Source organism: Ranitomeya imitator, chromosome 7 (assembly GCF_032444005.1).
Source record: "Ranitomeya imitator isolate aRanImi1 chromosome 7, aRanImi1.pri, whole genome shotgun sequence".
In the NCBI taxonomy this organism is placed as follows: domain Eukaryota; kingdom Metazoa; phylum Chordata; class Amphibia; order Anura; family Dendrobatidae; genus Ranitomeya; species Ranitomeya imitator.
This window is the reverse complement of record NC_091288.1, coordinates 45,969,049-45,986,852: the sequence shown is the minus strand read 5'-3', so window position 1 is coordinate 45,986,852 and position 17,804 is coordinate 45,969,049. Positions and strand designations below refer to the sequence as shown.

General features: G+C 42.2%; 1 protein-coding gene across 3 annotated transcripts in view; it reads left to right on the top strand.

Moving 5' to 3' along the window:
• ATF2 (activating transcription factor 2) overlaps positions 1-17,804 on the top strand; it is a 97,046-nt gene that overhangs the window by 56,998 nt on the left and 22,244 nt on the right. For all 3 annotated transcript variants that reach the window (XM_069733183.1, XM_069733184.1, XM_069733185.1), the window contains exon 11: positions 16,174-16,279. In XM_069733183.1, the coding sequence (XP_069589284.1) occupies positions 16,174-16,279 (106 nt within the window). The remainder of the gene's footprint in view (positions 1-16,173; positions 16,280-17,804) is intronic.

The window sequence follows — 17,804 nt, the reverse complement described above, 5'->3', positions numbered from 1 at the left end:
GGTTTAGAAATTTGGTTGTTCAAAAATTGAATATTGTCACATATACTGTAGAACTTGGTTTGTGTGAAATTTTGTTGGTTTTAAATAAAAAAAAAAAAATCTTATATATATATATATATATATGTGTGTGTGTGTGTGTGTGTGTGTGTGTGTGTGTGTGTGTGTATTGGCCTGCTCCTACAGGTGTACAAATTTGGTCCCTCAGTACTCTCTCTGTGCAGCTTCATCAACCCGAGGTCATACAGCTGTGCCTTTTGTCCTGCTTCTCTTCTATGGTATGTGATGGCATAAAAGAGGCTAGTACCCACAAAAGCTTCATGCCGTCTAACCTACACGGACGGGCTGTGAAGGGGAATGAGGAGGAAGAGAAGGAGAGTAGTTATCATGGTGGAGGCAATGAAGTGTTGGCTGTAGGGACCCTCATACCACATTCTTTTTGCAGTAAAAAGAGTAGTGGTTGTTCACCCTGCTCGAGCCACGCTACATGGAGAACTTTGCAGCTCTCCTTACTGAGGGAGAGATGGCTTCTAAAACCAGTAGGCCATTGTGGAAAATATGTTGAATAAATTCCCATTAGACAACTTTAGCGGCAGGGGGCACGTTTCCTTGCCCAACCAAAGAAGAGGGGCAAGGGAGGCACACAGCAGATGCAGGGGTACACTGTCAAATGCCTGGGCCAGTTTCATGACACCCTCCCATCGTCCATTCCCTGATAACTGGGTATTTTTAACAAGGAGGGAACAATTTTTTAAAGATGATCACGCATTACCTCGTCAACAAAACCAGCGTGCTCCCTAATTCTGCTGAACTTTCACCTATTGGGTTTCAAAGCTGGACACCTACCATGAGCTGTCCCTCTATGCATTGAAGGTATTGTGCTGCCCTGCTGCTAGCGTCTTGTCTAAGCAGGTTTTTAATGTGTCATAACAGTCACGTACTTTCACCGGTCAACAAAAAGTGCTGAAATGTTTACTCTGATAACAATGAACTAAGCCTGGATTAAACCCCACTTTTCCACACCACCCGATGACAGCAGCACATAAAGTGTTTTTAATGTTCAATAGTTGAATGAGGCTCCCAGGTGTTACATTCCAGAGTCTATGGATGACCCTACTTATAATTTTTTTCATGTCTCTGCAGTTTGTGCAAAGCCTTTATGAGTTTATAGGTACCACAAGAACACTTTCTGAAATTTTTTTATGAGGCACCCTTCAAGGTATAATTTTGGGCAGGATTTGTATTTTGTGCATAGCCTTTATGAGCCTAGGTGTACCACTACACGACAATTTGAACAGAATTTGTATGACGCCCTCCATTATATTTAATACACAATATATCTGAATCCCTAATTTTGGCACTTCCTTCATAAATTACACTGAAATTTCCAATTTTTTTATGAAAAAAATTAAATTTTGGTTTACTTAAATTTTATTTATTTTTTTTAAATCCTTTTTCAATTTAGCCTTATCTACAAGTCAAGTCATGATGCAGAAAAAAATGTTTCTTAAATTTTTTTTTCCTGTAAACTCCTAACTTTTTGTCGATTTTTGAATTTTTTTTGTCAGTCCGTAAAGTGGAGTAAAAGTGTGCCACTTTTATTCTCAGCAGCGAACTGGGAGTCAAAGATGATTCCATGGGTCTCTGCCATGCTGTTGTCCTTCCATTCAGCACTTTTTCCATTCATCTGAGCATTTTCACTGCCCTGCCAGACCTCCGTGTAGGGTCTGCTGGAAAAACGCTCGGATTTCCCATTGACTCCCATTATACTCGTTACTCGAAACGAGCACCCGAGCATTAGAAATTGCTTGGTTCAAGTAACGAGCACCTGAGCATTTTAGTCCTCGCTCCTCTCTATTATTAGTCCTTCCTATAAAGGAATGATTAACGTATTCTTTTTAGATTTAAGTGACTATTCCACTGCCATATTAAGGAATGTTACTTTTCTGTTCAAAATTGTTTTCATCTTGCGTTTATTTTTTTAAAGGGAGTCAGTAGCTCTCAAAACACAATTTCTACTTCTTATACAGTACTATAAGGACTTGCCCCTTATAAAATACTTGCAATATAGATTTTACTTGTTTAGTTGGGCAGAAAAATGGCGTTCTGCTTCCCTGCACTGTGTAAGCGCCGACCGTAAAGCAGAGCGGTGACGTCACCGCTGTGCTCTGCTTTACGGCCAGCCGGCGCTCACAGTGCAGGGAAGCAGAACGCCGGGGGACGCGACAGACACCGGAATGTAAGTATGTAGTGTTTGGTTTTTTTTACATTTACAATGGTAACCAGGGTAAATATCGGGTTACTAAGCGCGGCCCTGCGCTTAGTAACCCGATGTTTACCCTGGTGAAGACATCGCTGAATCGGCTTCACACACGCCGATTCAGCGATGACAGCGGGTGATCCAGCGACGAAATAAAGTTCTGGCCTTCTAGCTCCGACCAACGATGTCACAGCAGGATCCTCATCGCTGCTACGTGTCAAACACAACGATATCGCTATCCAGGACGCTGCAACGTCACGGATCGCTATCGTTATCGTTCTAAAGTCGCTCAGTGTGAAGGTACCTTTAGTGTGGGGGCGTTCTTATCCTTCTCTCCTGTCTGCAGCATCTACTCACTGCACACAGACTCACAGTGACGTACGTGCACTGCAGATAGGCGAGAGGGTTGAGAGCCCGTATGTACTGACATTGCAGGAGCCAAACAAGCTCGTATACACATACTGACAGTGTGGGGGTGTTCTTATCCTTCTCTCCTGTCTGCAGCTCCTGCTTGCTGCAGACAGGAGAGCGGGATGAGAACGCATCCACACTGTGTATAAGCCTGTTTGTCTCCTGCATGTCAGTGTGATCGTGCAGGACTGGCGACTCAAGTAGGGCAGCGCTCGGAGCGCTGTCAGTCTTCACAAAAAATATTGCTTAATATCATACTTTCTTCCTCCAGTCACACCTAAAGTAAACATAGTATTTTAGCTGGTTGATTTTGAAAGTTTGATGAGCTTTCAGTGCAGCTGTAATTGTGTAACAATCATGTAACACGTAATATTTTCTTGCTTTGGATGTTAATGGAGAAGAAAAGCAATGCATGACATAAATAAAGCCAATCTTCTCAATGTTTAAAGTCGATTTAAAGCGAATCAGTGGAAGAAGGTCTAAGGCTGGTTTCACACTTGTGTTTTTATCTGCAGCGTTTGTACCGCAAAAAAACGCATGCGTTTTTTTTCCTATGTTTAACATTAAAAACGCATGCGTTTTTTTTATACGCGTTTGGTCGCGTTTTTGACCGCATGCGTTTTTTTGCTGCATGCGTTCTTTTGCAGAAATGCAACATGTAGTAATTTTCAGAGGCGTTTTTTTTTTATGCAAAAAAACGCATGTGTTCGTATGCGGGTTTTTTGCGGCAAAAAATGCATTGGAGTCAATGGAAACGCATGCGTTTTTAAGCACATGCGTTTGGTTGCATTAAAAACGCATGCGTTTTTATAGAAAAAAAAACAGAAAACACACTAATATGCCACCCCCCACCATAAAGGTGATAAAGGGATCCTAACCCTAACCCTAAAGGGATCCTAACCCTACCCCTAACCCTAGGGATCCTAACCCTACCCCTAACCCTAGGGATCGTAACCCTAACCCTAGGGATCCTAACCCTAAAGGTTAGGGTTAGGATCCCTTTAGGGGTAGGGTTAGGATCCCTAGGGTTAGGATCCCTAGGGTTAGGGTTAGGATCCCTTTAGGGTTAGGGTTAGGATCCCGTTAGGGTTAGGATCCCTAACCCTAGCTTTTTCTGTTTATAGTGGGATTTTTACTTGATTTTGATGACTGGCAGCTGACACACACTTCTCATCATGCGTTTAAAAAACGCAAACGCATGAAAAAACGCATGTAAACGCGTCAAAACGCCGCGTTGTTTTCACCACATCCAAAAACGCATGCGTCTAAAAAATGCAGCGTTTGCACGCGTTTACATGCGTTTTTCCACCATGCGTTTTTTTAAAAAACGCATGCGTTTTAAAACGCAAGTGTGAAACCAGCCTAAGGGTATGTGCACACGATGCAGATTTAGTGTAGAATTAGTGCAGTTCTGCAGCTGATTTTTCTGCTGCAGATATGCACTGTGATTTACAGTGCAATGTAAATCAATGTGAAAAAAAGAAGCTGTGCACATGGTGCAGAAAAATCCGCGCAGAAAGGCTGCAGATTTCAAAGTGCATGTCACTTCTTTTGTGCGTTTCTGCAGGGTTTCTGCACCCCTCCATTAATAGAAATCTGAAGTGGTAAAAACTGCACAAAATCCGCATCATTTCCGCACTAAAAATGCATAAAACACGCACACCTGCGGATTCTGCCAGGAGATGCAGATTTAGTTCAGAAAATTCTGCACCACATTTCCTACGTGTGCACATAGCCTAAGGGTGGAGATTGTTGTTCCTGAAATCATTAGTATATACAGCCAGGATTGAAATTGTTTTGTTTGCACATTGAAATAGAAGAACCCAGAGGCTGAGGATTTGGCTGCCATCACCCTCTGGCTTCTTGGGAGGCTGCTACATTCTTCAGAGAAGCTCGAACTTTTAATTTAAACCTTGCGGTTTTGAGGTCGTACAAACGTTAAGGAGTAAAACAGACAAGCTGTTGCCAATAAAAATTCTAGCACGATGTGGAAATCTTGTAAGAGCCATATGGTTACTTAAGAGCCCTACAAGGGTTAACCCTGTCATTCCTAGAGAACAATGGTATTCTCCTTTATTTTTGGATTTTTTAGTGAGTTCACCGTCAGCAACTTGAGATGAGCTGTTTGTGTAGAGCATTGTCCCAAAGACAAGGAACTCCTCAGCACAGTGCCAGACCCGCTAAGAAACATGGCACGTAACACAGGTTCAAAACCCAGAGAAAGTAGAAGTATTTGACAGGCTGAGAAATCCCATTGCTGTAATTCAGCAATAATATGAATGAAATGTATATTAACCCTGAATGACTAACTGCTGTAATGATATACAGGTCTGGCAAAAATTAAGAGACCACTGCAACATGTTCAGTTTGTCTGATTTTTCTCTTATAGGTATATTTTTGATTAAAATGTAAATTGTTCTTTTATTCTATAAACTTCTGACAACATCTCCGAATTTCCAAGAAAAACATTTTGTATTTTTTTCTGACAAACAAAAATGGTCAAAATTAAAAAAAAAAAAAAAAACTCCAGTGCTTTCAGACCTCAAATAATGCAAAGAAAACAAGTTCACAATCATTTAGAAACAACAATACTAATGTTTTAACTCAGGAAGAGTTCAGAAATCAATATTTTGTGGAATAACCATGATCTTTAATCACAGCTTTCAGGCGTCTTGGCATGCTTTCCACCAGTCTTTCACACTGCTCCTGGTACAAAAATGTAAGCAGTTCTTCTGTGTTTGATGGCTTGTGACTATCCATCATCCTCTTCATTACATTCCAGAGGTTTTCAATGGGGTTCTGGTCTGGAGATTGGGCTGCCCATGACAGGGTTTTGATGTAGTCGTCTCTTAATTTTTGCCAGAGCTGTAAATGTGCAAAATGTACTGTGTGCCAATTCACATTTTCTGTTATCTTGTTGGCCAGAAATCACTGCAGAATGTCTTTCACCAGGAAGTAGGGGTGAGGCTTTGTCTACAGGAAGTAGGGGTGAGGCTTTGTCTACAGGAAGTAGGGGTGAGGCTTTGTGTCTCTACAGGAAGTAGGGGTGAGGCTTTGTCTACAGGAAGTAGGGGTGAGGCTTTGTGTCTCTACAGGAAGTAGGGGTGAGGCTTTGTCTACAGGAAGTAGGGGTGAGGCTTTGTGTCTCTACAGGAAGTAGGGGTGAGGCTTTGTGTCTACAGGAAGTAGGGGTGAGGCTTTGTGTCTCTGCAGGAAATAGGGGTGAGGCTTTGTGTCTCTACAGGAAGTAGGGGTGAGGCTTTGTGTCTCTACAGGAAGTAGGGGTGAGGCTTTGTCTCTCTACAGGAAGTAGGGGTGAGGCTTTGTCTCTACAGGAAGTAGGGGTGAGGCTTTGTCTCTACAGGAAGTAGGGGTGAGGCTTTGTGTCTACAGCAAGTAGGGGTGAGGCTTTGTCTCTCTACAGGAAGTAGGGGTGAGGCTTTGTGTCTCTACAGGAAGTAGGGGTGAGGCTTTGTGTCTCTACAGGAAGTAGGGGTGAGGCTTTGTGTCTCTGCAGGAAATAGGGGTGAGGCTTTGTGTCTCTACAGGAAGTAGGGGTGAGGCTTTGTGTCTCTACAGGAAGTAGGGGTGACGCTTTGTCTCTCTACAGGAAGTAGGGGTGAGGCTTTGTCTCTACAGGAAGTAGGGGTGAGGCTTTGTCTCTACAGCAAGTAGGGGTGAGGCTTTGTCTCTCTACAGGAAGTAGGGGTGAATCTTTCTACATGAAGGGGGTGAGTTTTTGTCGCTCTAAAGGAAGTGGGGCGAGTCTTTGTCTTGACAGGAAGTGGGGGTGGGTTTATATACATGAAGGGGGTGAGTCTTTGTCGTTCTAAAGGAAATGGGGGTGGGTCTTTGTACATGAAGGGGGTGGGTCTACGTCTCTATAAAGGGAGTGGGGGTGTTTTTTTTGTCTCCACAGGACGATGGGGTGGACCTTTGTCTTTCAGCGGGAAGTGGGGGCAGATTTTCGTCCCTTTACAGATGTGGGGACAGGTCTTTGTCACTCTGCTGTTGCTTTCCTGCACAAAAGCATCACAGAGAGGCAGGTTTTCAGTTCAGTTCAAGGCAGGCATGTCCCTGAACAATGTCGGAAAAAGGGCATGCTGGACAGTGAGGCGGTTGTCCTGCACCATTAATGCTGGCAGGATGCTGATGAAGAACAACTGCTCACTGTAAATGAGTGAAGAACATGTTACAGAGCATGAGAATCTGGGACAGTTCCTGGATATAAAAGATGGCATGTGCATACAAAGCAGTGTTAATTTGTTGTAGAGGGTGAGAGCTGCGTGACCATTGTGGGGATTCCAATCTTTGGCAGCACGTGAGGTAGGAACAGGAAGCAGTTTCTTAATCAAACAGGAATATTTGTTAAAGTCCAAAAGTCTTCCAAAGGAAAACTAACAAGTGCCTTCTCCAGCACACAAAGGAAGAACATAACAAATAGTTCATATACTCCAATCAGGTTCCCATAGACCAAAGTCTGAAAGGTGTTTCCACCTCTACACTCAAACCTTTGCAGGGTCTGCGCAGCACACACAAGGTCTTTCTCCCTTACACACACAGCCTCTTGTGAACAGCTCACCTGCACTTTTAAATCAGCTGCACCTGTCAGATTGGAGGATGGGAACGACCGGTCCCACCCATCTTCTGCGAGCCATTCCTGAAACCTGGACCCATGCTGCTCCATTAAACCAACCTCTCAGCACTTACTGGAGCCTTATTTCCAGGTTTAACATCACCAAGGCCTTGGTGACACATACACTCCACGCAGGACACGTTCTGCTGCAACCTTACACCATGATTTTTGGGTGAAATGACAAATGCATGTAATTGTCCGCTATGCTGGTATATTTTATAAAATCTCATCAGATCAGTACATAGATGACTCTTTTAGCATCTATATCTACTAGAGCACAAATCTCCATTCTTAATCATTAGCATGGACTGAAAATTACTACATATTGTCATTTGCAGCTTAAATAATGACTGCCTGTTAAAAGTTTACATTTATAACTTAGAACTTCTTATGACTTATGTCAAAATGTGAGAGTATAGAGGATTAGAAAAACATTGGCGCTTTCTTCTGGCGTTTTTTTTACGCAACATGTCCGTGGGTTGTATCTAGAATCCAGCTCAACTCCATAAAAAGTGATTGGTGGGAGTGCCGAGTGTCAGACTGACCCCGACCTGGTATTTGTGATCCACCTTGAAGATATGTCATCAATATCCTTGTGGTGGTCAGCCACTTTTAAAGGTAGTCGACCAGTCCTCTGCTTCTCTGTGGTTGTGCAGGCCCTGGCATCTTACATCAAGTATCTTCTACAATCTGCAGCACATGCCGAAGATGAAAATAACAATAATAAAATATCATATAAGTGTTACTCCATAATAAACAGAAATTAAACTAATGTATATAAACAGTAAATATTTAATTGAAGCACACAGGTATTCAATAAAAATGAAAAGTTAATTTAAAGTCAAGAAGCAATAAAAGCAAGGGGAGGCCGATGAGAGACACAAAATAATAAAGAAAACAATACTAGGGGTAGCCACCAAATGTATGTACCGTATATACACATATGTATATTCATTAAGTTATTTACAATACAATTCTGAAAGTCAGATCTATAGTATGTTGGTGCAATGAAATGCACAAAATTAAATCAGTGGTAAAAAGATAAAGCTGCATTATAGTCAGGCATACCCAAAACTAAACCTAGAATGGGCCTCTTATCTCAGTCCCTAAACGTGAATAGACCGATTTGAGGAAAGAAGGATGGGGCATGCTGGATTTTGACATGCACGATCCTTTTTTCTCAAATGGACCACTAGTACAGCTAGACATTTATCAAATCAGAAAAAAATGAAAATCGGTAGTTATAAAAAAAATCTATCTATGCGATAAAAAAAAAAAGAAAAAGTCTGATCCATTCCTGCAGTAAGAGTCCCTCACTCATTATAATGCATATATATTCGTGCCTAGAGGCGCTTTTTGCCTGCCAGGCTGTAAGGGGTTAAAATGCCCGCCCTGGCGGTGATTTCAGGAGAACGAAATCTTTCTGTCTGCCAACAGCAGAACCGTCGGCTGTGAAGAACAGAATGACTTGTAAAGAAAATTGAATGTCACAGAAATAATTAAAGTGTTCTTTATGTGAGCGCATTAATCAATCCTGCGCTCCCCTTAATAACTCTTCACTTGACATGCTGGCAGCGCTGATGAGCATAGTGGGCAGTAATGACCCATGATTACTTTTACGTTGCATTTAATAGTAAAAGTAATATGTTTGGAGGTTCGGGCCTTTCTCATGGCAATTTAGACCATGACCTGTTTTCTTCTCGGACGCGGTGCACTTCACCCCAGGATTGTGCTTGGCGTAACAGGAAAGCCTTTCTTATGGATTTCATACGTTACTAAGAAAATCTGTTTTACCTGGAGACATGTTTAACAAAATGCCTGTGATCGTCAGGTGAAATCGGGCGACAATCGGCCATTTAGTCAATCGTCCGTTAGGCTAAAGAAGCCTCAAACATCCAGAAAATACAATAACAATTGGACATTCTGGGTTTTTTTAATATCTCAGATATTTACTTTTTTACTACATTTATTCTTCATACATGTGAATGGCATATTTCTCTCTAGTTGCCCATGCTCGTACATTGGAGTGGAGCGTAATTTACTGGCAGATTTGCCATCCAGGATTCTTGGTAGGCAAATTAAAGGGCTTGCTACGGTGGTAGTCACAATGGTTGTCACCCAAAAAGTACTCTTGACGTGCGCGTTAATTCTGGGTACCTTTTTCTTAGAATTTTGCATTGCACCATCCCTCTGTTGTTCCTCCTGGAAATAATTGAAAAATTTAACAACATATATAGTTCTCCTTGTCAATAAGGTGTGTCCTGTGTTACGCTGGGACAAGGAAACTGTAGTATCCAGTTGTTCATGTATTAATATGTTTCCAGGAGGACTAATAAAGGATCAGAACTCTAAAAAAAAAAAGTGCTCCGGGGGCTTTAAAGGGCTTTTTTCATTTTTTATCTTGAGCAGCATGTCACTCACCAGTTTTCTGGCTTGCTGTTTGCCAGAGAGTGGTACGTCCATGACAATTGACCTTTCAGACCAGCGGCATGGTCGCGCTGCTGGTCCGAACTGCGTGCTTTTTTTTTCCTATGCTGCAAGCAGGGACAGATTTGCCTTTGCAACGTCGGTAGATCGCCGGGGATCCTGCCGGCTTCAGAGCAGCACTTACAAGCTCTGTAGCAAAGCGCTTACAAATGCTGCATGCTTTTCCTAGGAAATCTAGACAACGAGCTGCAAATTATAGAGTTAAAAATCCCTTTTTTCTTGAGAAAGTGGATTATTTGCAGTTTTACCCATTTATGATAAGGATAATACCCCTTTAAATGTCTTCTAAAACTGATGTGTCAGGAGAGATCATTTTTGCCATATATAAGGCTCTGTTCTGGATCCTTCACACAACAGGCCCCCCAGCACCCGATGAGTTACAGTAGACATTGGGTTTCTCCAGTTGATGACGGCGGCCGGCTGCACACATCCCTATGACTCCGATAGCCCAACACGCAGGGTAGAACAACTCCTATTTATTCTAGTTATTTGTTACTTTATAGTTATATAATAAGCGCTACGTAAAAACGACGCGCACATGATAAATGGTGCCACTATCACACTTCGTTTTGACAACATTTATATTAGTTATATATATATTTTTTTACATTTATATTACTGGGGCAGTAGACCAGAACAAGAATGATTGCGTCCTCCGCCAACATAATTGATTTACTGAAACCTTCAATCTAAATCACCCGCTAATATAGAGCTAGCTGATATAACCGCGAGCCAACAAGATAATTCTAGCACTTTATCTGTATAATAAAGCAAAGCTTATTAATAAATTAATAACTATCCCCCCCCCCCCCAAAAAAAAAAAAAAAAAACCTGTTGTATTGGAGAAACAAGTTATAAGTGGAATTTTAGAGCCGCGATAATGACGGTAAACTTGTAAACTAAGCTGGAAAAAAAAGTAATCCTCAATATCTAATATAGCTAAATAACATCATCCAAGAACATAAAAGGGTTCCCTAAAATTATATAAAGATGGCTGACATTAACCGCCACAGTAGGTGTTGGGCGAGGGCCGCACTTGGGGTCGTCCACGAAGCCTATTTAAAATAGCCACATTATTCCATCTAGTAGGTGCCCTTAATGTTTCCCTCTGGGGTGACATGCGACATCCATGTTGGAATTCTTCTAATTGTCCCCTGATTTTGACCATATAGGAAAACATACAGATATAGCCACACAAGATATGTAATATTGGAGTCCCCTCGTAGCCTGATTAGCCAAGAGTAGACCACTTGGCCACAGTCCAGTCCCTTTAAAGAAGACCTTATAAAGTTATTTAGCTTATACAGTTTAGATTAGAATTTATGATAAATCCAACGGTCATGTACTTTTTCCCCTATATGAGGTAGATCAATCATAATTAGGAGGCGTCATGCAGTGGATCAAAAAAGAGAACTCTCTCTCTGTAAGCTTAGTGCAGACTTTCTCCTATGCGAGACATTTAATGGCAGACAGCTGTCCTCAGTGATATCTGCACTTACTGTGTAGCATAAAGCAGAGCTAAGTGTGATTACAAACACTTTCATCTCACAGCAGTCAGTCTGGGGGGAAGGGAAATACTGACTGTCCTGAGATGAAAGCTGGAAGTAGTTGTAATAGCTCTGCTCTGTACTACAGAGTCCCTTCAGAGAGCAGGGCAGTCCGTCATTACATGTCTCACACAGGAGAAAACCTTCTCTAAGCTGATTTATAGTGTGTTCATTTTTTCCCCTTCATAACACCTTTTGCTCAAGATTGATCAACGTCAGCAGGTCACTTCCTTAGAGATGGGGCAGCAAAAACCTGGTGACAGATTCCCTTTAATTAGCGTATACTTTGAATGGTATCTTTTGGGCATCAACTGTTTATACGCCCAGTGTCTGACAGTTTTAATAGGCGCACGCTCAGGCTGACTTTATAGGAGCACTCTCAGTTTGTAGGTGCACAATGACTGGCAATGTTTATGGGCACACATGCTGGCTGACGCTATTTGTGTGTGTGCTTTCTGGCTGATACTAATAATGTGTGCACTTTCTACCTGACACTTGTTATGGGTCACTTGGGTGAACACTGTAGCCACATTCGCCTGGTGCCACTAGTATTGTCTGCATTCTCTGGCTGATTATGTTTATAGGTGCACTCTGGCCAGCTATAGTCACACTCTGTCTGACATGGTTAATTGGTAGTCTCACTGTCACTAGTTGTGAGTGCACTCTCTGGCTGACACTATTCTTGGTTGCACTCTTTGACTGACACTGTGCACTCTTTGGCTGACACTGTGCGCACTCTTTAGCTGACACTGTGTGCACTCTTTAGCTGACACTGTGTGCACTCTTTGGCTGACACTGTGTGTACACTCTTTGGCTGACACTGTGCACTCTTTGGCTGACACTGTGCACTCTTTGGCTGACACTGCACTCTTTGGCTGACACTGTGTGTACACTCTTTGGCTGACACTGTGTGTACACTCTTTGGCTGACACTGTGCACTCTTTGGCTGACACTGCACTCTTTGGCTGACACTGTGTGTGTGCACTCTTTGGCTGACACTGTGTGTGCACTCTTTGGCTGACACTGTGTGCACTCTTTGGCTGGCACTGTGTGTGCGCACTCTTTAGCTGACACTGTGTGCGCACTCTTTAGCTGACACTGTGTGTGCACTCTTTGGCTGACACTGTGTGTACACTCTTTGGCTGACACTGCACTCTTTGGCTGACACTGTGTGTGTGCACTCTTTGGCTGACACTGTGTGCACTCTTTGGCTGACATTGTGTGTGCACCCTTTGGCTGACACTGTGTGCACTCTTTGGCTGACACTGTGTGTTCACTCTTTGGCTCACAGTGTTTTTGCTATCACTGTTTTTGGGTGCACTCTTTGGCTGACACTGTGTGCACTCTTTGGCTGACACTGTGTGTGCACTCTTTGGCTGACACTGTGTGTGCACTCTTTGGCTGACACTGTGTGTGCACTCTTTGGCTGACACTGTGTGTGCACTCTTTGGCTGACACTGTGTGTGCACTCTTTGGCTGACACTGTGTTTGCACTCTTTGGCTGACACTGTGTTTGCACTCTTTGGCTGACACTGTGTTTGCACTCTTTGGCTGACACTGTGTTTGCACTCTTTGGCTGACACTGTGTTTGCACTCTTTGGCTGACACTGTGCACTCTTTGGCTGACACTGTGCACTCTTTGGCTGACACTGTGCACTCTTTGGCTGACACTGTGCACTCTTTGGCTGACACTGTGTGTGCACTCTTTGGCTGACACTGTGTTTGCACTCTTTGGCTGACACTGTGCACTCTTTGGCTGACACTATGCACTCTGGCTGACACTGTGCGTGCACTCTTTGGCTGACACTATGCACTCTTTGGCTGACACTGTGCACTCTTTGGCTGACACTGCACTCTGGCTGACACTGTGTGTGCACTCTTTGGCTGACACTATGCACTCTTTGGCTGACACTGTGCACTCTTTGGCTGACACTGTGCACTCTTTGGCTGACACTGTGTGTGCACTCTTTGGCTGACACTGTGTGTGCACTCTTTGGCTCACAGTGTTTTTGCTATCACTGTTTTTGGGTGCACTCTTTGGCTGACCCTTGTGGGTTGCACTATTTTTGGGCGCACCCTCTGGAGGACACTTGTTATAGGCGCTCCATGGCTTACCATGTTAGGTTTTCGGTTGTGCTCTATCTGATTTACAATGTTTATGGACAAGTTGTGAGTACCACTCACATTGTAATTGAAGGGGTATGGACAGAGTACTTGAAGGAGGGACATATGTGAACATTTTCTGCACTGTTCTTCACCTTCCATAATATCGCTCTGAATTTTCAGCCATTTTCTTCCATCATGTATATTGTAAGGTTGTGCGTTTCTATCTATGATTAAGTCTAATTATGCAATGCACTGACTTTACTGCCCAGCCTATACCATCTACTCCACTTTCCGTGTATTTGCCATCTTCTCTAATGATTTACCTTCAGTTTGCAGCCAGTTCTCAACAGCTCATAAAGATTTTATGGGAAAATTAACCCATTGGAGCAGAGCCATATTTGCCCTATTAAAAATGCCTATTCTTTGAAAACCTCTGTATAAATTGCATTGCAATGTGTGCTGTGTAGGTTCATAAGGTGTTAACCAACATGGAATTTATGGGTGATCCTCAGTTCAGATTCTTGCTTGGACTTACTCCTTATTAAAGAAGTCCTGAGCATGAATGGCCGTGATTACTACATATTGACTTCAGCTAGAAAATCTGTGCAGAAACATACAGTATATCTGCAGCAAAGCATCCGCCGTAGAAGAAAACGTTCTCATCTTTTATTTTAAGGCATCATCATTTGTTGTATACCGGAAGGAACATGTCTTGTTATGAGAGCAACAGCGCCACCTCTAGACCTCAATTATAAATGCAGGATGGTTTTTTGGCCGCCATCAAGCAGGTTTAGTATAATGTAAAGGTGACCATACACCTTAAATAACTGTCTGCCGCAGTTATTCCTCCCATTTATACACACATTCTGCCAATCGCATCTTTTATTGGAAGGTGGGAAAAAGTTGCTACCATCAGATATAACCAGTCAGTGTTATACCTTTCATTGGAACGAGGATAAGGCATGTTGAAATCCAACATGCCCAATCCTTCTTTCCCCTGACCTCTGTTAATAGGGAATAGTCCAGTGGACTCATGTGTATCAGCCGTAAAAATGGTTTATAAAGCTGAAACTGCTAGAATTCTGGACTAATTTGTGCCAAAAGACCATCTTAAAGGACTTGGACTTTATTGTGCGTTTTAGAGACTGCCGACATCTTGCCCTTCAGGGGAATGATTTTGCTGGAAATGGGAGTGGTCTGGCTGGGAGGGGTGTGGCTTATCATATGAGCCTATGCGCCCCAAAAGATGTGCCATAATTTGACAAAGTAAGCCAACTTATAAGTTGTATAAACTTGGACTAGATAGTGTACATACACACCAGATTTATCAAACATGAGGCGCTGTGATATATCTGACACATTTTAAGGCTGCCGTCACACTAGCAGTATTTGGTCAGTATTTTACATCAGTATTTGTAAGCCAAAACCAGGAGTGGGTGATAAATGCAGAAGTGGTGCATATGTTTCTATTATACTCTTCCTCTAATTGTTCCACTCCTGGTTTTGGCTTACAAATACTGATGTAAAATACTGACCAAATACTGCTAGTGTGACGGCAGCCTAATACTGAAACGTGCGTCGGGGCTGTGTGGACCCACACCAGCAGGCCTTATGGGTAAGCCAGCTGCCGTCTGAGCTTCGTTGTTAGCTGTTGTTGGGGTAGTGTAGTTGGGCTGGAGGGTACAGGTAGAGTGTCACACACTCTCCCCAGTCTGATCTCTGGCTTGTAGGATTTGCACTTTCATTTTTTGCACTATACACTTTCTTGCCACAGTATACAGCTTCAATGGGCTTTAATTCTTTGATGCCAGCCTGCCCAGCTGGTCCTGATTTGGTTTTTGTGTGTCCATAGTTGTTACACAGAAGCTCTCCATGCACCCTATCCTAGATAAGCTGTTTTAATGATATATGTTTGTCATGTTTTGCAAGATTGTTTAATAAAAATATATTTTTAAATACTTGTTTTGGACATGAACTCCATGTTTTCTGTAGGACTTGTATTTTAAGAGTGTCCGTCCGATACCCTCTTATTATACATTGGGGGCTTTCAATACAATCAGTGTTTTATCAACAGGAGAGTATCACTGCCTGACCAGGTCTCACGTGCAGGCCCGTCAGGTTAATCTGTGTAACCCCGCCCCCACCTCTGATTGGCAGCTTTCTGCCAATGTAGTGTATGCAGGAAGTTGTCAATAAGGGATGTGGGCGGGATTATGCACAGCTCCGCATTCTGAGCTCTGCTAGACCTGCAGTTGGGAAAACAGGGATTCTATCAAAACTACATCAAGTAGCCAAATAAGTGGTACATCGCTGGAATCTGGGTCTGTGCTCCTACATCATGCTTCTGTCAAATTACATAGCAAAAACCTGCTGACAGATTCCTTTACTATGAACCATGATGCTTTACGGAGATATCGCCATCACTTTGACAGCAAGAATAACAGTGCATGCAACACTATTGCTGTCGCTAAAAATGAAGGAAACCCCAAACGTTAGAGGATTATCAAGTTTTGTGTAATGGATCAGTAGAGCGTAATATCCGTAGTCAGTCGTTTGCTATGACTTTCTGCTCTTGTCTTCCTATCCTTTTTGTCAGGTATTTTTCCGTGCATTGTGTAAAGTTTCCTTCCGGAGTTGTCAGGGCGCCGCATGGATGTTATTACTTTGCTGTGAACTTTGAGAACTTCTTCCATTTGGTTCTAAAGAGAAAGTTTCCCCTTTACCTCTAGAATGAAGTCACCCTGCTGAGAAATGAAGTGGCGCAGCTGAAACAGCTTCTTCTGGCTCATAAAGATTGCCCTGTAACCGCCATGCAGAAGAAATCTGGCTATCATAGTGAGTAATGTTCCATTACCCATGGCCTTGGGCTACGTCGTGAAATACTGCCAAAATGAACCCTGCCTCTATTAATATAGGAAGCCTCCTATGCACTTCTAGTGTTTAACATTAAATATGGAAAATAAGGCAAGGTTAGCGCTCGCTACATTGAGATGTTGCTTCAATAGAATTCATCTCTCCGCAAAATATTTCCTGGCTGCACATGATTAACTTCAGTGTAAGTCTCTCTGGCACTTAAAGCTTTAAAACATTTTGCAGATTTTTTTTTTCCCATTTTTCAAGCAGTTTTTAATTAGTACTGTATGCTGAAAAAAAAAAATCCCTAAAGCGATTGTGTTCCTGTTTTTCATATATACAGTAGGATAAACATATGCAAAAGACTCGGGTAAGTTTCTCCAGTGAGTGAAATAAACACATAAAAAATGATATGTATGTATAGTCTGACAGATTTTATTGTAATGGGATTTATTCCGGTTGCACACAGAATTGATTTCCGCATCTTGAATTAAATGTCTAATATTTCTGGTCAGCGGCTTGTGTGTGGAATGTTAATATTCATCAGCCAGGGATTTGCAAGTCCTACATGGCGCTGCTGTGGGACTAAAAGGCTCAGCATGACCAGTCTGCTACTAATGGGATTCTACAGGTTGCTGAATTTGAGGCAGCGTTCGAAGATCTGTGCAATTTTATTCCTGTGTGTTTCTGCTGATGATACAGTGGCATGTAAAAGTATGGGCACCCCTGGTCAAAATTACTGGTATTGTGAACTGTTAAGCAAGTGGAACGTCAAATGATCTCTAAAAGGTCTAAATAAATAAATCTATAGATATATGTGTGTGTATATATATCATGTGTGTGTGTGTGTATATGTATATATATGTGTGTGTATATATATATATTCGTGTGTGTGTGTATATATATATATATATATATATATATATATATATATATATATATATATATATATATATATATATATATATATATATATAGTGTGTGTGTGTGTGTGTGTGTATATATATATATATATATATATATATATATATATATACACGTATGTATATGTTTTACATTTAAAAATCTACAAAAAGGGAAAATGGGCCAATGCCAAAGTTTAGACACCTTTTGGGAGATTTGTGTGCTCAGATATCTTTGACCAAGGTTTCAGACCTTAATTAGCCTGTTAGGGTTATGGCTTGTTCACTATCAGGGTATGTGCACATGTTGCGGATTTTGCTGCAGATCCGCAGCAGATTGGCCGCTACGGATTCACAGCAGTTTCCCATGAGATTACAGTACCATATAAACCTATGGAAAACAAAATCCGCAGTGCACATGCTGCGGAAAAAAAACGCCGGAAACGCTGCGTTGTTTATTCCGCAGCATGTCAATTCTTTGTGCGGATTCCGCAGCGGTTTACACCTGCTCCATAATAGGAATCCGCAGGTGGAATCTGCACAAAAAAAAACCTTGGTAATTCCACAGTAAATCCGCAGTGCGGATTTACCAAAATCAGTGCGGA